Source organism: Eptesicus fuscus, chromosome 20 (genome assembly GCF_027574615.1).
Source record: "Eptesicus fuscus isolate TK198812 chromosome 20, DD_ASM_mEF_20220401, whole genome shotgun sequence".
Lineage (NCBI taxonomy): Eukaryota > Metazoa > Chordata > Mammalia > Chiroptera > Vespertilionidae > Eptesicus > Eptesicus fuscus.
This window is the reverse complement of record NC_072492.1, coordinates 47,897,529-47,919,916: the sequence shown is the minus strand read 5'-3', so window position 1 is coordinate 47,919,916 and position 22,388 is coordinate 47,897,529. Positions and strand designations below refer to the sequence as shown.

At 55.7% G+C, this 22,388-nt stretch overlaps 2 protein-coding genes across 5 annotated transcripts in view; one reads left to right on the top strand and one right to left on the bottom strand.

Moving 5' to 3' along the window:
• Positions 1-1,009: 1,009 nt before the first annotated feature.
• RAB37 (RAB37, member RAS oncogene family) overlaps positions 1,010-22,388 on the bottom strand; it is a 29,392-nt gene continuing 8,013 nt past the window's right edge. Inside the window, exons 1-9 of one of the 4 annotated variants that reach the window (XM_008155095.3) lie at positions 8,264-8,363; positions 5,207-5,317; positions 4,231-4,272; positions 3,668-3,734; positions 3,520-3,572; positions 2,323-2,388; positions 1,667-1,723; positions 1,512-1,588; positions 1,010-1,327 (exon numbers count right to left, since the gene is read on the bottom strand). In XM_008155095.3, the coding sequence (XP_008153317.2) occupies positions 1,222-1,327; positions 1,512-1,588; positions 1,667-1,723; positions 2,323-2,388; positions 3,520-3,572; positions 3,668-3,734; positions 4,231-4,272; positions 5,207-5,317; positions 8,264-8,356 (672 nt within the window). In that variant the 5' untranslated portion in view covers positions 8,357-8,363 and the 3' untranslated portion in view covers positions 1,010-1,221. Of the gene's footprint in view, positions 1,328-1,511; positions 1,724-2,322; positions 2,389-3,519; positions 3,573-3,667; positions 3,735-4,230; positions 4,273-5,206; positions 5,318-8,263; positions 8,364-10,751; positions 10,863-22,388 lie in introns of those variants that run through there. The other 3 variants (XM_054709509.1, XM_054709508.1, XM_008155097.3) reach the window with 3 other exon arrangements.
• Positions 19,988-22,388, top strand: part of LOC103299427 (polymeric immunoglobulin receptor-like) — an 81,920-nt gene continuing 79,519 nt past the window's right edge. Inside the window, 1 exon segment of the mRNA XM_054709505.1 lies at positions 19,988-20,103. Coding sequence (XP_054565480.1) covers positions 19,989-20,103 — 115 coding nt within the window. The 5' untranslated portion in view covers position 19,988.

Here is a 22,388-nt window from a genome sequence, read left to right as displayed (position 1 = left end):
CCTTCCCGTTGCTGGGGTCAGGGCTTTGGGAGACCTGTGACCGGGCCCCACATGAACTCCTTGCTGCCCCTTTCCCCACCCCAGTCTTCCCCACGCGACCTTGTTTTGCACGCATTCTGGTTAACCCAGACACGGGTGGCCTCCCTGTCCCTCGCCTGTCTCCGGAGGAGGGGAGGCAGAGCAGTGTTGGCCCTGGGGCCTGTCTGAGAACAGAAGGGCGTCGCCAGGGGAGAGGCAGCACTGGGTTTAGGAGAACACACGTGAGGTGCGGCTTGCTCAGGGTTGCTTCCCACCTGCTCTGGAGTCAGGGGTTTCTCTTTAACTGGCCCTTTCCCCAGGAGAAGCACTGCAGCTGTTTGCAGAAATAGCCTGCGGACTGCATACCTGCCCAAGGGTTGGGACCGGAGAATCAACTCTCCCGCACCCACCATGACCTCAGGTGTCCAGCGGCACAGCAGAAAGGAAAGTACGACCGGGGGTCCGGGGAGGCCCAGAGAGTAGCAACCAAAGGCTCCCAAGTGCCCCGTTGTGCTTGTGAGCAGGAGGAGAAGGGCTGCGCCTCCTGGAGGGTAAGGCTAGAGGCAGCCAAACAGACCCAATCTCTGCTACTCCTCTCCCCGGCACAGGCAGGGAGCTGGGCCCCGCCCGATCTCCGCATTTCTTATCTTCCCTGATAACAGGCAGGCTTTGGTCTAGCTCCCAGCACGAGGGCCCATCTTCTGGGGGAGGCTGTTCCCTGGGGGAGCTGGAGGAAACGAAGTCTGGGGTCTGCTCAGCCTCTCCCCAGCTGAACTGAGGGTGGGAACAGGGTCACTGCCTGCCCTGCTGCACCACAAGCGCATGCTCCTTGGTAGAGAGCGGGAGTGTTACTGCCTCATCACGGCTAGGAGGGAGGCCCAGCCCCGAGCCCTAGTATCTACCAGAAGGCTGAGGCCACCAGGTCCCTACCTTGGCTTTCTGGTGCCCCCTTTTTGTGTATGTGTGTGTGTTGAATTATGTATCACTAAAGTGACATACAAATATTTTACCCTCCCTGGCGATGCAGGGAAGCTACAGGAACTAAGGTAGGGGTGGGGGTACAGCCCCCAATTGGGAAGGGGCTGTGCACTAAGGCCCCCAACTCTCTCCCCCCATTGGCTTAGCTGCTCAGAATCAACCAGGTCTTGGGGAGAAGGCTGCGTCCTTGTGGGCCCCGGGAGCCGTCTCTCAGCCCCTTGGGTCTCACAGGAAGGAGCAACAGCCGGGACGCTTCTTCTGGGACTCCACATAATCTCGGATCTGGAAGCTGGGCTCACCAGCCTGCTGCCCGGCTCTGTATTTCAGCTCCCTGGAAGAGGAAGAGGCAATGGGCTGGGCAGCGAGCCAGGCGTGGAGCACCCTCCCCTCTCCCATGGCCGGGGGCAAAGGGACCTCAGGGTGCAGGTGCAGTGGAGCCCAGGGGCCGGGCCCTAGTGGGTTCCCAGATGGTGCCACCCGGCCCCACACCACTCCCTTCCCCGCTCAGCTCTCACTTGGCAATGGCCAGAAAGGCCAACTCCACATTCATGCCCGTCTTGGCGCTGGTCTCCATGAAGGGAACTCCGTACTCCTGCCAGGGAGAGCGTGTCCTCAGGGCCAGCCTCTGGTCGCCCCCACCCGTCACCCTGCCCGCAAGGCAGCCACTTACCCTGGCTAGCGTCTCTCCATCTTCCGAGCGAATCACCCTCTCACTGCTCACATCTGCCTGCAAGCCCAGGCAGGTCACTCTGGGGAAGGAAACCTGGACCCCAGTCCGCCCCTCTCCTGCCCCTTCTGGCCCATCTTTTGCCCCAGGAGTAGGCACTGCCCGCCCTCTGCTGGTGGCCTGTGGGACTGCGGGCGGTATGATTGGCACCGGGCAGGGTTTCCACCTGGTTCAGGAGGTGTTCCCCAGCTGTGGGCCCTGGAATCTCCCTCCCTCTTGGGAAGGTGGGTAACTCTCCTAGGCAAGGGCGTGGAGACCCAGCCTCAGAGGGGTGACAGTAGTTGGGGCTAAGCTTTCTGCTCTTGGCTCTGCATCCGGGACCCTGGTTACTATGATCTAATAGGGGCCGAGCAGCTGGGCAGCCTTGGATCTCATAAGCAGCAGCTGGAGCTTTCCCCACAAGGACCATTCCAAAGCGTAAGGAGGACAGAGAAGATGGGCTGAGTCGCCAGGACAGTCCGACCCCTGAACTGGAGACCGGTTCCTTTGCTGGAAGGATGGCCAGCTAACACTCGGGCAGTGATGAGGCTGGGCGCAGGTAATGCTGTGGCAGCGGGAGAGGACGTGCAGGTGGGCTGGTCCTGCCATGGACCACTCACCTTGTTGCCTAGCAGCATGATCACCACATCCCTCTGGGCGTACTCATGAATCTCAGTGAGCCAGGCCTGTGGGAGAGGGTGAGCTGAGCCGGGCGCAGGCTGAGCACCAGCCATTCTTCCCCTCCCTTTTGCCCTTCCTTCATCTGCCCTATTTGATTATCCTGGGCTACTCCCTACCCCCTCCAGCCCCGATGCCCTATTCACTCTCATATCTGCATCCTTGTTCTTGGCCTCTCCAGTCCTGAGTGGCTCAAACCCCATGCAGTGCGACTCCTAGTTCTATAGAGATGGCAGAAGCTTTGTCTCAGCAATCAGTTGGTAGTCACCAGCGATTTCCCATTGAGGATTCTACGGCCACATCAGGGCTCAGTGATCAAAAATACTATGATTGATTAGTAATGTCTGCCATGAGCATGGGGTTGGAAGTGGCAGTATGAGTGCCATCCTCTTTTTTTGTTTGAGTTTAGAGAGAGAGAGGGAAGGGGAGAGAGAGAGAGAGAGAGAGAGAGAGAGAGAGAGAGAGAGAACATCAATTGGTTGCCTCCCATATGCGCCTGACCGGGGGAGGAACCCACAACCTAGGTATGTGCCCTGACTAGGAATCAAACCCACGACCTTCTGGTGTACGGCATGATGCCACAACTGACTGAGCCACACCAGCCGGGGCTCCATTCTCTTTATAAGCTGTTTTATATCTGTATGTCTTGTTCCCCACTTTGCTTGTCGACCCCTTGAGGTCAGAGAGCATGGGAAACCTTTACAGGGTTACACACGGGGTCAGTGCTTATATTTGTTGCGTGATCGTCTGTTTTCTTCAATAGTTTGGTGGTGAGCACAGAGCCACGCACTCTGCCTACCTGAGTCACTTGCTTGCGACTTGGACTAGATGTGGGGATAGGCTTTTCTGCTCTTCTCCCCCTGGCCCCTGTGGCTAATTGTCCAGGGCGGAGCTGGGTACTTTCTGAACTTGTGTCACGAAGCGCACTCATGAATCACCGTCAGGCTGAGCGTTTGCCTGGTCTCCATGCCCACATGCCCATCACATACCCAGAGGCGGCTTATTGCGCCTGAGTCACAGCTCAGGTATGCTGCGAAGGCAGCGGTGTTCTGTGCCCCACCCCTCCCCCCAGAGCAGGAGGCAGCCCGGAACGCCGCAGCCCTGCCTCGGCTGCTCCGGCGGTGGACAGAGCGACCTACCCGGATGTTTTCGAAGGAGGACTTGTTGGTGATGTCATACAGCAGGAGCAAGGCTGCAGGGGGAGAGAGAGGTCACACGGGCACTGGGGCAGGAGGGCGGGGGTCCCAGGTGGGCTGGGGAAGGAGGTGGCCTGCGCTGGGCCCTTACCTTGGGCATCTCGGTAGTAAGCGTGGGTGACACTGCGGAACCGCTCCTGCCCGGCCGTGTCCCAGATCTAGGAAGGGATGGGCACACGGTCAGAAGGAGGCAGCGCAGGGGCGGTGGTGGGCAGAGGACACCCGTGTTGTGGTGCGAGAGCTGTGTGGGAAGGCGGCACCCTTGCTCCTCTGCTTCTCACGGGCTCCTCACACCTGCCGATTCCTGCCTGTGACAGGTCCCGAGTCCTGAAGCTCACTCTGCTGTGGCCCCTTCCCCAGCCCAGGGGACGGGAGTTGGAAGCCGGGAGCTGGGAGGCAGGGGAGGAGGGAGCAAGCCGAAGCTTGTCTGAGGCTCTTGAGCTGCCTTTGCTAGAGGAGAGGTGCCTGGGAAGTGCTTTGGCTGCAGACATCAAAGGAACAAGAGCCGCTGTTTCTTCTTGTGGCCCCACAGGAAATTGCCCCAGGCTGAGGGCAGGGGGCAGGGCCACAGCCTCCTGTGGTTCGGGTGAAGAGCCAGGGCAGGCCCTCCATCCTCCTTCCCCTCTCCTCCCTCCCACCAAGCCTTCCTCTCACCTGCAGCTTCACCCTCACACCATCCACGGTCACCACCTTGTTCTGAAAGACAAAAGGCACACAGGTGGCCAGCAGGCAGGGCAGCCCCGGCTCCTGCTGACGTCCTACGAGGAACGAGCGTCTTGTCCTGGTTGCTCCCCAGGACTGGAGGGGGTGTGGTGAGCCTCAGAGCTGTCCCAGCCAGATCACCCCATCAGGGCAGTGAGCCCCTGTCCCCAGAGTCCTGCTGAGGAGCCCTCTCTGTCGTTTCTTCTCACAACACGTGGCTAAGAGGAGCCCGAGGTCTGAGAACTGGGGATCCCGCCCCTCCCCGACTTCCGCCTGCCTCTCCAGGAGCTGGGTCCCATCCTGCAACCAAGCTCTTAGAGATGAGATGCCCCAGCATGCCGGGGACCTCCTCTGGCTGCCCCCCAATCCTCCTAAGTGGACTTCCTTCCCCTCCCATGGGAGGGGGCACCCCACCTCCGGTTGGGCCCTCACTCCCCTGACCCTTTGGCTGAGCAGCGCTCAGAGGCCTCAGCATCCCGATGCGGATTTGTCAAGAAGAACCCTGAAGGTGAGAGGGGCCCTGGCAGGCTGCTCTCCTCCACCCGCCAGCCCAGCTCCTCCACCTGGTGCGGCGGTGCTTCCCGGAGCGCCAGGAAAGCCTGGCGGAGGCCTCGCCCAGGGGCCCAGGCGAGGGGGCACCGAGCAAGGGGGTTGAGGGCAAGAAGCTGGGCTCACTGAAGTGTGTCTGCCCCACTGGGGGCCGAGCTTTCAGGCTCATCTCTCAATGTTCACAGCCTGCAGCGGGCAAGGAGCCAGGCCCGGCCTCTGCACACGGGCCCACGCAGTGGTCCCTTCCCTGGGGCGGCCCTGGTGCCCTCCGGGCCGCGAGCCCCCGTCCTGCAGCGCTGGGACAGGGAGGACAGGGCAGTGCCCGGGCCTGAGCCACAGCCCGGCTCGCGGCGGGAGGCAGAGCCTGCGGCCACCTCACCCTGAAGTCTATGCCGACGGTGGCCAGGAAGGTCCCGGACAGGAAGGCCCCGTCTTTGAATTGGATCAGGAAACAGGTTTTCCCGACGCCCGAGTCTCCCAGAAGCATCACCTGGAGGATGGGGGCAGAGGCAGTCAATGGGGAGCCGGGGCGCATTGCTGGGCTTCCCGGGAGAGAAGCCTGGACAGAGGGGCAGAGGGCGAGGGGAGGAGGCTGACTTGGGGGGAGGGGCATCTGCTGCTGGAAGTCCGCCTCTTCCCTCCACGCTCTCGCCCCTCGGCTCTCCCTCTGACCTTGGTCCTCACCCAGCGCTCTGGAAGCTTGCGCTGAGACCTCAGCACCATCGGTCCCCGGATGTGTTCCCTGGCCCTGGAGAGCCACCCCATCTGTCTCAGACACGTCTGCCCCTGCCACATGGGGCCCAGATCCCCTCGCACTGCGTGTTCCAGCTGTGCCTGCATGCATGCGTGGGCAGAGAAGCAGGCAATAAACGTTAAAAAAAATATCAGGAAGTGTTAATACTTGGGACAGGATTCCTGGCCAAGGGAGGTGTCAGCCTCTGATGGTCGGGGGCACCCCTTTTGCTAAGGCACGTTCCCAAGTTACGATGGTTTTGGTCGCCACGTGTATTTGGAAGTTTCTGATGATGTTACATGTTGTTGTTGTTTTCTTTTCTTTATGTGATGTTACGTGTTTATAAAAAGGTTTCATGGCCTGGCCAGTGTGGCTCAGTGGTTGAGAATCAACCCATGAGCCAAGAGGTCATCGGTTTGCTTACTGGTCAGGGCACATGCCGGGGTTCCAGGATCGATTCCTGGTAAGGGAGGTGCTGGAGGCAACCAGTAGATGTTTCTCTCTCATCAGTGTTTCTATCTCTCTCTCTCCCGTCCTCTCTCTTTAAAATAAAAAAAAAAATTTTTTTTTAAAAAAAAAACATTGCATGAATCAGGAAAGATTCAACTTTATACTGAGGTGGGGAGACATTCAGTCTGAAGTTCTTTCAGCAGAAACCTCAAAGTGGGACAAATGGCCACAAACTGGCGTCACTGGGTCCCTGTAGGGCAGGGAGTGTGGGGCCGAGGGGTGTGTCCCGCCCCTTTATCGCTAGGCCAGTCTCTGCTCATCTTCACCGGGGAGCACAAGGGGTCGGGGAGGCGAGCGCCCTGTCCGGATATTCCTCCATCTTGGAGAACAGAGGTCTGGACCTAAAGCTGGAATTTCCCCAGCTGGCCCATTAGATGCTTAATGGGTTGGAGAAGGACGAGGCCTGCGTCCTTCTTGAGGCTCTGACCTTGACAAAGGCTTTCCTGCTGTGCACGTGGGATATGGGGATGAGCTAACTCTGCTGGAAGGTTAGGGGGCTGAGCCAAAGGTGGATGAAGGCTGGGGTCCTGGCTTGTGACGGGGGCTTTGGGAAGATTCCTGACCTGTGGCATGGTGCCCACAGTGGCTAGAAGGATGGAGGGGGACTTTGTTTGAGGCCTTTCTAGAGCCTGTTAATGGGCCAGGACCAATCATGTTGCATGAACCACCCAAGACTTCCGAAGAGTGGGTGCAGGGGGTACTGCCCGCTGCAGCCCGCCCCCCTTCTAAGGCAGCCCAGGGGCTCCTGCCAGGCTGTCCTGGACCCAGCCTCCTGGGCGGGCCTGGGGCGCGCAGGTTGGTGGAGGCCGCTTGGCCCCGGGGACAGAGGGAGGCGCTGGGAGCCCTCTGCGGCCACACGGTTCCTGGGCTCGGAGGTCCCACCCCCAAGGAGGAGAGAAGGAGCGTGAGCTCCTGTGTACTTTACAGATCACAGCTGCCCTGAGCAAACGCTGCCAGCCACCTACCACTAAACACAAACAGCTGCCCAGCCTTGCCACCTCCTAGGCAAACAGCTCATTGGCTTGTCCGGCAAGGAGGTCAGGCGGTCCCTGCCCCCCCCCCCCCCAGCCTGGGGCTGGCTCTCCCCCACTTCCCTCCCACCGAAGGCCCAGGGGCCCATTTCCTGCCAAGAGCCCACACAGGACGCCTATCTCAACGGCTCTGGGCGGGCGGGTGACTTGCCGAGTGGCTTCCCCTGAAACCATGGGGGTGGAGGCCCCAGCTCCTGGCTAGAGTGAGCCCCGCGTGTGGGGAGGAAACCAAGGCACAGAGAGAGCGGGTCTCTTCCAAGGCCGTGCATCCCGAAACAGGACGCCCGGGAGGCTGAGCTCCCTTCGCACCTCTTTCAGAGTCCCTGGTACCCGGCTGCTTCCAGGGCCCGGAAGGAGGGCGCACAGCCCAGCGTCCACGGCCACCCTCACCTGCTCTGTACGGGTCACCCTGTGGAGGGACTGAGCCCAGAGAGCGGACTTACACGCTCCCAAGTGGGGGTCCGCTCTCCCCGGTGGGGGTCCGCTCTCCCAGGTGGGGGTCCGCTCTCCCAGGTGGGGGTCCGCTCTCCCCGGTGCGGGTCCGCTCTCCCAGGTGGGGGTCCGCTCTCCCAGGTGGGGGCCGTGAGCAATCACTGAGATCTTGCTCAGGTTCTAAAACCCCCAGGTGGGCCTGTGTTCTGGGAGAAGGTGCGAGGCAGCAGCGGGAAGGGAAGAGGTAGAACTTGGGGGCGGCTGGAGTTTTGGGCCTAAGGAACCCATGTCAAGCCTCAGCTGAGAGCTTAGCTGGGAAAAGGGCATTCACCCCTTTGCTCACCGCCAGGGGCCAGCTTCTCTGGGTGTCCGGGCACCCTGCTTCCTGGCACCCAGGGTGGGTGCCTGCGTCCCGGAGAGCGAACCCTTAGCGAGGAGCCTGGGGTTGGGCCCCCGGGGACTCACATGAGCCGGGGGTGGCAGAAGAAAGTTGGGTTGGGGTGTCACTTCCCAGCTTCCTCTCCCAGGCCCGGCAGAGCCAGCTCAGATACCTAAGAAGTTGGGCTGGGCCCAGCGGCCGTGTCTCCACCCTCCCTCTCTACTCCGGACACCGGCTGCCTGGAGGCGCAGGGTCCCGGGAGCCCCAGGATCTCAGGTTAAAGGGCGCGGGGAGGGGTGGCCCTCAGCACCCGCACAGGAGTCCCCAGCGCTGGACGCGGTGCCCACCCACCTTGCGCGCGAGATCGTAGCTCGGGCTGCAGGGCGGCGAGAGCTCGGGGGCCTCGCCATCCCGGGTGGCAGAGGCGCCAGGCGTGCCCGTCATATTCCTGGACCAGAGCGGAGCTGGGGCCCGCGGCGCGCCACGGACAGAGCAGGAACAGCCCCGCCTTCGCTCCACCCACTCCTTCTACCCTCCCCCGCCCCTGCCGGGACCCCGCCAGGCTCCTCCCTCTGCCCCGCCAGCCCCGCACACCCGCCAGGGCGCGCAGCTCCGCAGGGGCAGCGCCCGAAGGGCGGCGGGACCCCGCGGCCACGCTGACCCGGCTTCTGGCTCTGAGGCAGGGGCCCAGTCCACCCCTAGGACGGGTTCCCCAAAGTCGCCAGCCGTCGGGGTTCAGTTCCCACGGGTAGCGGTGCCTGCGGACCCGGCCTGGCACGGAAGGTCTGGCATCATTGGGGCCCGCGCACCGGCGCCGGGGTTTCCGCTGTCGCTGCGCAGCGCGGCCAGCAGGCGGCGCCCGAGCCTCGCCAGCTGGCGGTCCACAGGTGGCCCCGGGTGCGGGGTCGGGGAGCGGCTGGGGCGCCCCTGACCTGCGCGGTGCTGGGTTGGAGAGAGGGTGTACGTCCGGAGGAAATAGCCCAGGCACCTCACTGTTACTGAGGCAGCCCAGCCGGAGCTCGTGTGAATATATTTTAGTTACCGACCGATATGCACCTTGCAGCACATGGGCCCCCGTTGGTTGGTGCTTGAACTTTGACCCTTGGTGTAGCCAGCCTCTCATTTCTCCCTCACCTGTTGGGCTGCGTTCAGAATGTCCCATCACGGGCTCTCCCCGCCCTGCGAGGTGAACTGGGGATTCCTGTGCGGGTTCTGAGGGCCACCCCTCCCCTCGCCCTTGGCCCTGAGACCCGGGGACTCCCGGGACGCAGTGCCTTTGTGGCTGCGTCTAAGTTGGCGCTCCTGAAGGCAGGCCTGGCCTTCCCGCGTGGCCCTCCGCCTCTGGCAATTAGGAGGCCCTAAACGTTTGGTATCAGATGAATTCATGAAGTTGTGAAGCATGTTGAGCAGAGCCTCCGGGACATCCCAGGAAGGCCTGTCCTGTCTCAGGCAGCGTCAGGCTCTCAATTGAACCACACACTTCCCTCCTTCTCGCAGGCGGGGACAAAGCTTGGAGTCCCCACCTGTGCATCTGTGGAGCGTGAATGAGAGTCTGTGCACCCGTAGCCACACCCATGCCCAGCCCACACTCTGCCCTCTGAGTCTGACCGGTGGAGAGAGGGCAGGGAGTGGAGTGTGACTACGAGGGCACCGTGTGCCCTGTGTGCTGAGGGGCCAGGCGGGGCGTGTGCCCAGGATGGGGGACGCCCAGCACCAGCCAGTCAGGACAGCCCCGCCCTCCTGGGGCTCAGCCCCGCACTCCGGAGCCCAGCTGTGCCCAGTGGCGGGGGAGCTGGGGGCCCTGGTGTGTCAGGTTGGATTCTGGGCTCCGCACGGGGGCCGAGCTCCCGTTTCAGCCTCAATCAGAAGCCCTGTCTGTGGTGGGCCCTCCCTGGCCTTCCACCTGTGACCCAGGCAAGCTCAGCATCTGAGGTTTCCCTTGTCTCTTTCCACAGGCGTGATTCTGCTGCGTCCCAGCCGCGTGGCCTTGCAGGCCTGTGCTCTGTCGGTCCCGGAGGCTGGCCTCCCAAACACCCACGCCGCCCACAATGCCATGTGCTCCTCCCCAGGACTCCGGAGACCCCAAAGAAGGGCCCTGCAGCTCCTGAGAATAGTCCAAGCCCAGAGCCAGTCCCCTCAGAGGCCTTCCCAGGATCAGGGGTTACTGAGAGCCGCAGTCCTGGTGAGAGTGGACAGAGGGCGAGGGGTGGAGGGAGGCTACGGGTTGGGACCACTTCCCTAATCTGAGCCACCCCCGTGCTGTGTCCAGGGAGAGACCAAGTATTAAAAAAAAGAACTTTAACCTTTGCCCTCCCAGTGCCCTAGGACCACAATGCCAGGATTGGGCTGTTTTTGTTATTTTAAGCCACACCTTTGCCTCTCCAGGTTCTTATTGCCTTGGGAGGTGGACATGAGCAATCTGTATCGACACATGTCCTTGTTTTTCCAGCTTCCGGTTGTGTGCAGTCAATGGGGAGTCCCATAGGATTGGGGGAGCAGGAGGAGGGCAGTGTGGGGGGAGGGTTACTGGGCTTTGCTGCGTTCCTCCACTGATGGTCACAGCTCCTGCCCGCCAGCCCCCTGCACGCAGCCCTCTTGGTCCCTGGGTCTGTGATGGTTCCCTCCTCTCAGCTCTCTTAGGCTGGGGAGTGGGTGGGGGATGGAAGCCCAGTAACAACCCCAAAACACTGCACCATCCCTCCTGGTTTCCCAGCTCCTGCCTATACCTTGGTCAATAGTCTATTAAACCTCCTTGAAAGATCCAATGCGAGTGACCACCTGCTTCCTGCTGGGACCCTGACAGAGCCAAACCGGGGCCCTGGGGACGGGGAGCACTCACTGTGAATCCGATGCCCACAGTGGCCGAGAAGGAGCCGGGGATGAACTTGCCCTGGTCGAACTGGACCAGCAGAGATGTCTTCCCCACGCCACTGTCGCCCACCAGGATGGTCTGAAGGGAGCAAGGAGAGGCGGGAGCTGCAGTGTGACGTAGATTTCTGAGATGGGGTTGTGGCTGGGACAGTGGGCTCCTTGTAAACACACATACACATGTGCACACACACACACACAAACCCACACACGGACACATTCACACAGATGTATACATAGACAGAGGGTATGCATATACACACAACATGTACAGAGACACACTCTTACACGCAGATACACATAGATAGGGTGCACACACAAACACACACAGAGACACACTCATACACAGAGGGTGCACACACAAACACACACAGACACACTCATACACAGAGGGTGCACACACAAACACACACAGAGACACACTCATACACAGAGGTGCACACACAAACACACACAGAGACACACTCATACACACAGATGCACATTCGCTGAAGAAGGCAGGAAAGCATAGAGGGAATGTTGTTTCACCCCAAGTTAAGAAACATCTGAGCCGAAACCGGTTTGGCTCAGTGGATAGAGCGTCGGCTTGCGGACTGAAAGGTCCCAGGTTCGATTCCGGTCAAGGGCATGTACCTTGGTTGCGGGCACATCCCCAGTAGGGGGTGTGCAAGAGGCAGCTAATTGATGTTTCTCTATCATCGATGTTTCTAACTCTCTATCCCTCTCTCTTCCTCTCTGTAAAAAATCAATAAAATATATTTAAAAAAAAAACAAAAACAAAAACATCTGAGGTGACCATGAGAAGGTGCCTCTCAGGCGCCTAACCTCAGGGGCACAACTGCCCACCTCCTCCTTCTCCCCCCTCCCCCACTGACTCTGCAGTCCACCATTGGTGTGTTTGCACGGAGGCCACTTCACACAGGCAATCCCAGCCAAAGACGGAGCGTGGCAGGGACTCGGAGGCGGGCTTGTTTCTGGGGGCACAGGACCCTCATGGCTGCTTTCGGCCTGGGGACCTCCTCATGGTTTTACAGAACCATCCGGAGGCTGCCTGGTGGCCTCTCTCCTTCACTTGGGGTCAGACCATGGTCTGAAGGCTCTCCCTGCCTCTCCTGGTTTCTACCTGGGTTTCCCCTAATACAGTCCCTGCACATTGAGTTCCCTTTCCACGCCTGCTTCCTGGGAGACCTGGACTAGCACAATGGGCCCTTAGTATGGGGAAGTCTAAAACAAGAGTGTGCAGTCCTGGCCGGTTTGGCTCAATGAATAGAGTGTCGGCCTTTGGACTGAAAGGTCCCAGGTTCGATTCCGGTCAAGGGCACATGCCTGGGTTGTGGGCTTGATCCCCAATAGGGGGCGTGTAGGAGGCAGCCAATCAATGATTCTCTATCATCATTGTCGCCCCACGCAGCCTGCTGTTCAGACGTTTCTATCTTTCTCTCCCTCTCCCTTCCTCTCTGAAATCAATAAAAAATATATTAAAACAATAAAACAAGAGTGTACAGGAAAGATCAGCATGTCAGGCCATATGCCGTGGGAAGAAAGAGTTTGCACTTGGCCCTGGCACAAGGCCTCGGAGAGAACATTTCAAAGAGAAGTAGAGTTTGGGAAAAGAGGGGAAGGACACATTGTACTGGGAGGAAGAAGGGGAGAGAATTAGCGTGGAAGTTCAGGTGCCGAATAATTAATAAATAATAGTACAAGAATGAACTCTGGTCCTAGCCAGTTTGGCTCAGTGGATGGAGCATTAGCCTGCGGACCCAAGGGTCCCAGGTTTGATTTTGGTCCAGAGCATGTACCTCAGTTGCAGGCTCCTCCCCAGCCCAGGCTCTGTGCAGGAGGCAACCAATTGATGTTTCTCTCACATCAGTATTTCTCTCTGTCTTTCCCTTTCTCTTCCATTCTCTCTAAAAATCAATAGAAAAAATATCCTCAGGTGAGGATTAAAAAAGAAAAAGAAAAGAATAGAATAAACTGTGTGTTTCATGTACTCACAACTGTAAACCTACTTTTGCCCCACCCTTTACACACACCCAAGGGCTGGTACCCAGCAGTCTCTCAGTGAGTGAATGAAGGGATGAATACCATAAATGAGTGGATAAATGCCTTAGTTTCAAAATGGACAACAGTTACTTTGCAAGGCAAGCATCCAGGGGAAGAATAACAATGCACTAAAAATAGTTCATTCATTTTCCATCAGTTATTTACTGAGTAACTACTATGTGCCCAATGTGGTTTTAGCCACTGGGAATACAGCCCTAAAATCCAGAGTGGGAGAGATGCAACTAACTGGGCTCCGTCACCTATGGACAGATTGGGTTCTGATAGCAGATTAGCTGTAGTTGGCAAGTCTACACTGACCAAGAGGAGTGTGGCTTGCAGTCGCTGTATGCATTTCCACCAAGACAAATACCTTGACAATATTTGTTTATAGGACATCTTTCCCCAAAATTGACAACAAAAATCTATTGAGCAATGAGTGACATGAACTCATGTAACACATCAGCGACTCTGCTTAATTTCTGAAATAATCATGCATTTCTGTAGGCAGAGATAAAAGATGTTAAAAGTGATTATCTTGGGGTGGTGAGATTAGAGGCAATTAAAACTTTTTTTTTAACCTTATCTGTGTTTTCACAATTTTTAAAAAATCTCTCAATTTGTTTGATGTATCACGTTTATTGATTTGTGGATATTGTACCATCCTTGTTTCCCTGGGATAAATCCTACTTGATCATGGTGTATGATCTTTCTGATGTAATGTTGGATCTGATTTGCTAGAATTTTGTTGAGGATTTTGGCATCTATGTTCATGAAGAATATTTGCCTGTAATTCTCTTTCTTTATGTTGTCTTTATCTGGTTTTGGTATTAGGGTAATGAGCTTGGAAGTGTTCCTTCCTCTTGAATTTTCTGGAACAGTCAGAGGAGGATAGGTTTTAGTTCTTCTTTGAAGTTTGGTAAAACTCCCCTGTGAAGCCGTCTGGCCCTGGGCTTTTGCTTGCTAGAAGCTTTTTGATAACTGCTTCAACAATTTCCTCCATAGTTATCGGCCTATTGAGATTTTTAGATTCTTCCTGATTGAGTTTTGGGAGGTTGTATTTTTCTAGAATATGTCCATTTCCTCCAGGTTGTCTAGTTTATTGGAATAGAGTTGTTCATAGTGTGTTTCACAATTTCTTTTCCTAACATGAACATGTATTGCTTTTGTATTTAGACCAACTTCTTGTTTTGAATCACAAGCCACAGATGGTTCTAGTGGTTTAAGTGATACCATTGTAATTAGCTAATTAGCTAGGGTTTTTTTTTTTTTTTCAGTGTAAAATTTTTATATTTAGAATTAGGCAATGGACTCAGGTTAGATGATCTCAATTTTGTTGGCAACATCCAAAGCATCATAGTCAGGAGCCACTCGAACACATGCCTTCTTCCCTCCATCAGGCCTGATCAGGCCGTTGACCTTGGCCACCTCAATGTCATAGAGCGTCTTCACAGCCTGTTTGATCTGGTGCTTGTTGGCCTTGACATCCACAAGGAACACAGCGTCTTGTTGTCTTCTAACTTCTCCATGGCTGACCCGGTAGTCGGGGAATTTGATGGTGGCACAGTGGGCAAGCCCAGGGAAATTTGGGAACACATAATCCCCTACACAAAGGAGTTGGCTCTTGTGACTGTTGGCTCTTGTTGCTCTGGGCTTCCTTGCATTCGCCTGTATGGCCCACGACCGTGTGGACCCACAAGCAATGGACCGATGGGTGCAGGGGGAGCACGAGCTAAGCCTGCCTGACTCTGAACTGCACTGCACGCACCCGGCAAGGAAACTCTGGACACCAGCCCGAGGGACGCCACAGCTACGCTTCTTCCTTGGTGGGACAAAGGGAAACGAGACCTTGGGAACTCTGGGAGTTCATTCCATGCAAATAAAAACCACTCATTCTCCCACACAAGTCTCAGAAAATGCTTTTTCTTGGGATATTGCAAAAAGTCCACTCCCACGAGCAATGAGGGGAGACCAGGACCTCTCCCCACCGGTAACACAAGGTCTGTTCTCTTCTGAACCACATCTGAGAAAGAGGTGTGTGTTGGGGGGTCATCCTTGAGGAGCTGCAAGGGGAAGTCAAAGGGGCAGAGAGCAGCTGGGTGGACCGAAGCCAGGGGCAGCTAAAGGGGTTCAGAGTGGAGGCGGCTGCTGGGTCTAGGTGGCGGGTCTAGGTTTTGCAGGGTCTTCTCTACATTTTCTGTTGCCACAAGAAGGCTGCAATGAACCGTCCCAAACACAGGGGCACAGAGTGAGTCTGTGAGAGCAGTTTGATCTGGGTGGTGCTTCTGGGCTCAGGCGGGCTCCCTTGGGTGTTGAGGGTTGGCTGGCTGCTGGCGGGGGCAGCTTGGCTCTGCTCCACGTGTGTTTCCATCCACCCAACGCTAGCTCCTTTGTCGTCATGGCAGAGGCAGAGGTGAATGAGAGCAAGAGGGAACGCCAGAGGCCTCCACGGGCTGAGTCTGGAACTGGTGCACCGTTACTTCTGCTGGGTTTTCTTGGGAAAGTAGGTCACAGGTCTGGTCCAGACTCAAGGATGGGATGGGGGTGCGGCGGGGAGGGGATAGACCCTCCCCTTCAGTGAGAACAAAGGTGGAGTAAAGAGCAGAGGGTGGGGCCATCTATCACAGGCCTGACGCTTACACAATGTTGAGGCGGCCTTTGAGGAAAGAGGACCTACATCATGAATACAACATTGGATATAGGGCTTTGAAAGGAGCCTGATCTGGTGAGGGGTGCTGTTGGTTAAGCTCCATCAGCCTCAGGGCAAATCTGCCTCTTCCTCACTTTCACAGAGGAGTGGGGAGCTTGAAGGCCCTCCGAGAAGAGTTGAGAGGGGGCGCCGCCGTCAAGCACACACATACACACACATATATGTAGGTGCTTAGTGCAGGAGGACTCTCAGATGGCCCCTTCCATCCTTTCTTTTATGTGGGAACCTGTGAGCCTGCGGAGGTAACTGACTCCTGCGAAGTCAATGGCCAAGTCCGAACTAAGGGCCGCAAAGGGGTCTTTGAGGACACAGGGCCCCCAGCACAGCCCGCTTCTCCTGGAGTCCCCAGAGGCACTTGTTTAGAGGAGCAGTCTTGCTGTCACTCAGAGACAAACAGATAACAAACAGATAATAACTCCCGGCTCTGGACTCCAAGGGCAGCCTCCGCGGGTGGGCGGGGGCCGGGTGGCCCAGGATCAGGGGGCCCGGCCACAGGCAGAACCCTGAGCAGCTCCGAGGCGGTTCACTACCTGTACTCATGCCCAAGAAAGGCAAGGAAAGCTCCTGCCCCCTTGGCTTCTCACCCCCACTGGATAGTTGATCTTGTGAAGTGAAAGGCGGGCTCTGGCCACTTCCTGGAAAAGCCCTGGCTAGTCAGCTGCTGCGTTTTTCTGTGCAAAGAACCCTCCCGCTCCCTTATTCGTTCCTGATTCGGAAGGAAGGCCTGAGGTCTCCCCTCGGGACTCAGTGGCTCCTCAAGATATCAAAGGATGTGTGTGACACATGGCAAAAGTGGCTCCAGGAGTGAAATACGAGAAAGGCTTTATCTTTTCATAACCTCTGAGCCCCACCCTGAGGGCTTGCTGGGATCCCAGTGCGGGAGGGAGATGAGGGGGATGAGCACCAAGTTGTAGAAAAAAGGGAGTAAGACCTGCAGAACCAGTGGTTTTTCCTCTCTCTACATCAGCAAAATAGGTTTTATGGGGGGAGGGGGGAACAGTGAGGACCGAGAGAGAATAGCCAAGTGTAATGAGCTGGTTTCTTTTATTTTTTAAAAGATTATTGATTGATTGCTCAGAGAGAGAGAGAGAGAGAGAGAGAGAGCGAGAGAGAGCGAGCGAGAGAAAGATTGAGCCAGGGGCCAGGGCACAATGAAACACTTTCTTCATTAAGGATCCCTTGGCGTTACTGCCAAGTTTCTGGAAGATTCAGGCTGGGGTTGATATCCATGGGCCCTTACCTGGAGGGCTGGGGCACAGCAGTGAGTTTCCGGGATGTCCTCAGGACAGAGGCCCCCTTGCCCCTTGGACAGCAGGGGCCCTGTCTTTGAGCCCCTTTCTCTGCAGGCTGGGTTTTGATAGCCCCTCGGCCTGATCTTCATTCCAATCTCTGGTCTAGAATCTCTCCCCTGACTTTCTGACTTTGGCCCCAAGTCCTCCTTCACCCGGTTGAACTCCTGACCTTCTGGGCTCCTGAGAATCTGGCTACACCTGAAATTCCAGGTTTAGGGCATTGTGTCCAATGCTTGGCTCTCTGTTGGAGCTGGGCTCCCCGCCTCCAGTCCAGAGGGTTGAGTAAGAGCCGGCCTGACCTGGTGGGTTTGTGTCTGCAATTTCTAGAAGACGGAGCAGCACTGCAAGTTCTCTTTCAGTTCTATTCACCAGTGAGTGAGTCTGTAGGTTGCACTTGCTGACCGGCTAGACCAAGGAGGACCCATGCGAGGCTGAAAATGTACCTGTTGATGGTCTTCCCTCCCTTCTTGTTGTACTCAGGTGAGTGGGGGCTGGGTCTGAACTCGTGGGAAAAGCTCATGGGCAGGAGGAGCTGGCTGGCAGCAGGAGAAAGGGGACCAAAAGGTGTCCTACTGAGAAGTAGACCCCATTTCTAAGTACTTCCTCCAAGCAATGAGCCTGTGCGGTTCATCTACTCAGCTCATCACCAGAGTTTCAGTGGCTACAGTTGCCAACGAAGAAATATGCAGCATGGCTTTCACATGAGCCCAGCAGAAAGGCGTAATTCCTAACCACCCCGGGGCTGATAGTTCCAGATGGACAGCTGGATGGGGCCCATCGGTCAAAGCAGAGGAGCTCTGGCTGCTCAGGAGAGCTGGTGATGCTTGCTCCTGGACCTTCGAGACTGTGTTAGAAGCCAGGGAGGCGTTGGGAAAGGAGTGAAGGTGGAAGGTGTTTAAAGGGAAGGAAAGTAGGAAGGTTGCCAGACAGGGAGGGGGAGGTGATTCCAGGTCTTTGAGGCAGAAGGAAGTAGCAGAAGTTGCTGAGGGACTGGAACAATCCAGAGGAGGTAGCTTGGTAGGGTGAAGAGGAAAGGAGGGGGACAGAGGGTTGAAGTGAACTTGAAGTTGATGGATACCACCAGTTTGATTAAAAATTAAGGGGATTGTCTTGAAATGTTGGAAGGCTTCAGGGCTTGGTCTTTGGGCTTCTTCTCTCTGTGGAGTCACTCCCTTGTTGATCTCCTCTCCTCTCTTGGCTTTAAATGCTATCTGTATACAGATGACTCCCAATCCTGTATTCCTAGTCCCTGGACATCTTCCTAGATTCCAGAATCTTCTACCCAATTGCCCATTGAATAGCTTCACTCAGATGTTGACATTTCAAGTGTGACCTGACCACTCCCTCCCCCTTGAATTCCTTTCTGTCCCACCTTTGCGTTGGGAACCTCCATCCTTCTAGGTGCTCAGGCAAAATCTGGGGACACACATCTCCTCTCATATCCCATAATGACCCTTTGTCAATGTAAGACAGATTCTGTCTCTCCTCTAGTCAAAACCTTCCATTGACCTCCCATCCTACTTGGAGTAAAAATCCAGCTCCTTACTGAGCTACCAGTTGATCACTATCTGAGTTCTTCCACCACATCATTGCTCTGGCCTCTTCTCTATTCTGCTCCCCCTGGTTCAACCTCTTTATCACTGGCCTCTTAGATGTTCTTTGAACATGTTGGGCAACTCCTGCCTCAGGGCCTTTGCACTGCTATTCTCTTGAGCCACAGGTTCCAGTCCCTCACATCTTTGCTTCTCTTGGAGGCCTTCATTGATGACCTTAACTACAATAACAATTCCTTTGCATCATTTTTCTCCACTGTCTGTCTCCTCCTTTCCCCCACCTTGATTGAATATAAGTTTTAGAGATATTTGCATCTATAAACATACCAAGTACAGATTAGACAAAGGGTGAGTTGAATGAGTGAATGTATCAAATGGCAATGAAGCTATGTGACTGCTGAAACCACCCCACCCCTAGACCAAATCTTTCTACTTTCACAGAACTGAACTACTGAGACTCTTAACATTCATTAGAGAGGACACACATTGCTCATGGGTATGTAAAATGGTGCAGCCACTTTGGAAAACAATTTGACATTCTTGAAAATGCTAAACATACGGTTATCATGTGATCCAGCAATTCCACTCGTGGGTAAATACCCAAGAGAATTGAAAATATATGTCCATGTAAAAAGTTGATGCAAATGTTCACCCCAAATAGCCCAAAAGTGGGAACAACTCACATGTGCATCAACTGATGGATAAATAAAATGTGGTCTGTCCATATGATGGCTTGGCATGGGGATAGACAAAGGGATCAATGGGCCAGCAAGGAAAATCTATAAGTAACTCACATATTTACTTTTTGACAAAGAAACCAAAGCAATTAAGTGGAGAACATGGGATCAGTGTGATATGGACTCTGTAGTTGGCGTCACTGCTTTGGTCAAGGTCAAAGACCCTGCAGCCGGGGTGCTTGCTATGGAACCACTAGACCCACTAGGAGCAGCCTCTGCACAGCCAGGGGAGCGGGTGCAGCAGCTGGACCTCCTGAGGTCATCAGCGCAGGTCAGGAGCAAGCACAATCCTGTGGAAATGGATCCGCTGGTACTTCCTCCATGAGACCAGCTTAACACAGAGATGCTGCAAAAGGACAAAGATTTACGGGCCACAGGGAGCGGGAGGGAGTGAATTATAGGAGGTAATTATTGCTCAGAGTCAATGCCTTTGTTTCCTTGAGCTCTGCAGTGGCGCTGTGAGGTGATTTTGAGGTGGCTCTGAGCCAGTGGCACTTTGAAGGATAAAGGTCTGTGTTGTGGAAGGTGAATTCCTTCCTTGACTCTGTCCCACTCATCAGGCCTTGGACTTGTTGGTGCTGTTCACAGTGCAGAAGGCTGCCGCCCGACCCTTGAGGCAGAGGTGCGGGAGGTGACAGATATATGGACTTGTGTTTTCCAGACTCATCATATATCATCTCGGGACCAAAAGAAGTGAGAGGCCAGGAGTGGCACTCATTGTCCGTGCACTGTCACTATGACCCAGGGTGGGAGACCTACAGGAAGTGGTGGTGTCGTGGGCATGACTGGTTTAGCTGTGAGGTCCTTGTTATAACCAATGGATCAGAGGAGGTGAAGAAGAACCATGTGTCCATCAGGGACCATCCGAGAAGCCTCATGTTCACTGTGATCATGAAGGAGCTCAGGCGAGAAGATACAGGCACTTACTGGTGTGGGATTGAGAGAAGTGGATCTGACCCTGGGGTCCCTGTTAAAGTGACCATTGACCCAGGTAAGAGTACGTGCATGTGTGTCTGTGTCTCTTTCAGGGCCTGCTCTGCCCTGGTCCCTGAGGTCCCTCTCCAGTGACTGAACTCACTCAGATGAACTGCCACAGCGGGGGTTTGGTCCTGAGGTCTCAGGGAACCCTGGCTATTCACTTAGGTTGGGAGGCTCAGGGTTTCTCTTAGAGGCTCTTGGGGCTCCCAGGACCTCCCCAGGATGGATCAAGTCTTTCTGGGCGCATTTTTTTTCTCTGTACAGCTCATCGTCTGAGTCTGTTGCCCATAGAGACCACGGTGATGGCCCCAGTTTTAGCTCATGGGCTGAGGGAAGCCTCTTCTGTGGGAGCCAATTCCTGCCAAGGCTTCCCTGGCCCCTCTGGTGCCCTGGTGTCCCTGCTCTTCCTGAAGGTTGGGGCCCGGGCTCATAGCCGCTGTTCCCACCCCTTGTCCATATCTGGTCTCAGGCCTGGATAGTTGCCAAGTGCAGCACGTTCCTTGTCTCACGGGATCTCGAGAAGGATCCTGAGAAGGAGCTACCCCATCACAGAAACTTAATAACTTGTCCAAAGGAAAGGCTCTTCCCAAACATCGTGATTTTGCTCAGGGCTGGCCCTGACCTTAGAGGTCATAGCTCTTGGGTATGTTAGTTACCTGGCACGTCCCCATTCTGCTCTTGTCCTTGCTGGATAAGTAAGATGGGGGAGGTATTGGCGGAGGCCCTGCCATAAACAGCGGGAGTGTTTCAAGTTTAGCTGAACTCCAGCTGCCATTGACCTGAGGCAATCCTGGGCCCCCTGAGCCTTCCAGGGCCTGTGTGATGACCCCTTGGACCTGTGCCCAGGTCTCCTACAGCCAAGGAGGCATGAGTGGTCCAGCTGGAGGCCCCTTCCTGTGTTCCTGCCCCAGGCTCTGCAGGCCAGGGCAGCCCACATTCCTCCCTGGCTCCGAGCTATGTGCAGGGCTGCGGGTGAGATAGCAGGAGATTGCAATGTAATCTGTTCTGTATGATAAGCGACAACTACAGTGCCGACCCCCACCCCCACCATCACCTCCACTGCCAACGTATTCACAGTACCAGACACCCCAGAAGACACCACAGGCTCCTCGACTGTGACCAGCCACCACTCTGATGGCAGGTAAGTCAGTTTGGATGCTGCTGTTCCCTCTGGCTCCCTTGTCCCAGACTTCTCCAGTGTGCGGACCCTTTGTAGTCCACGTCCCAGCCAGGATGCCAGGGGCCCTTCCACTTGCTCTTAGGCCACAAGTGTCCTTGGTGAGCTGCCTGCCCCCCATCCTGCATCCTGGAGCTCAGTGCAGTTTGGAGGTTTGTCAGTTCATTCACGCATCCATCCCACTTCCACTGAGTTAAATTCTCCTTGGCCGGCGCTGTGTTGAGCTCAGGTCGCATGTCCCATGCAGAGCTCAGAGTGTGGGAGATGGAGGAGCAGGCAGTCAGGGCAGAAGGCATGGCCAGGGTGTGTGGGCACAGGGTCATGGGGCCACAGTGCCCCCTGGTCCAAATTCTGGGGGAACAGAAAGGGCCTGGGGAAGCCCTATTTCTGTTATGAATTCCTTGTTACTGTTATGGCAACAGCGGGGATCCTGACAATTCCTGGAGTCTCTCGACCACCCGGCAGCTCACAGAGGACTTTCTTGCCTGGTTTCCCCTTTGTGTGGGTCTGTGTCCCAATCTCTTCTTCTTCTTGTAAGAACCCCAGTCATTTCCTTCCCAGAAGAGCAAGCAAGGGCGAGAAGAGTAAGAAATGAGGAGAGTGGATGGGGGTTGAGGGGCAGTGGAAGCCAATGCCAGCCTTGGCCATTTTCTTGGAATGAAATGGGGCTGTTATGGGATTTTAAGCACAGGAGGGAGGTGCTGGAACTTTGGTTAAAAGCATTCCCTGGCTGCTGTGCTGATGATGAACTGTAGTGTGGTGTGTGTGTGTGTGTGTGTGTGTGTGTGTGTGTGTGTGTTGGAGAATGTATGCGTTTCCTGCGGCTGCCATAATGAAATAGCACAAACTGGGTGGCTTAACACAAGACAAGTTTATTCTCTCACAGCCCAGGAGGTCCACAATCTGAAATCAAGGTTTCAAAAGGGTTGGCTCCTTGGAGCTCAAGTGTGTGGGCCGATGGCAATGACCTTAGGCCCATTTCGGGTGCACAGACACTTCAGCGAAATTCCTATGGTTTCCAAGGCGGCACTGAGCTGATGTGGGGGTAGAATCTGTCCCATGCCTCTCTCTTGGCTGTTGGTGGCGGGCAATCCTTGGCACTCCCTGGCCTGTGGCTGAAT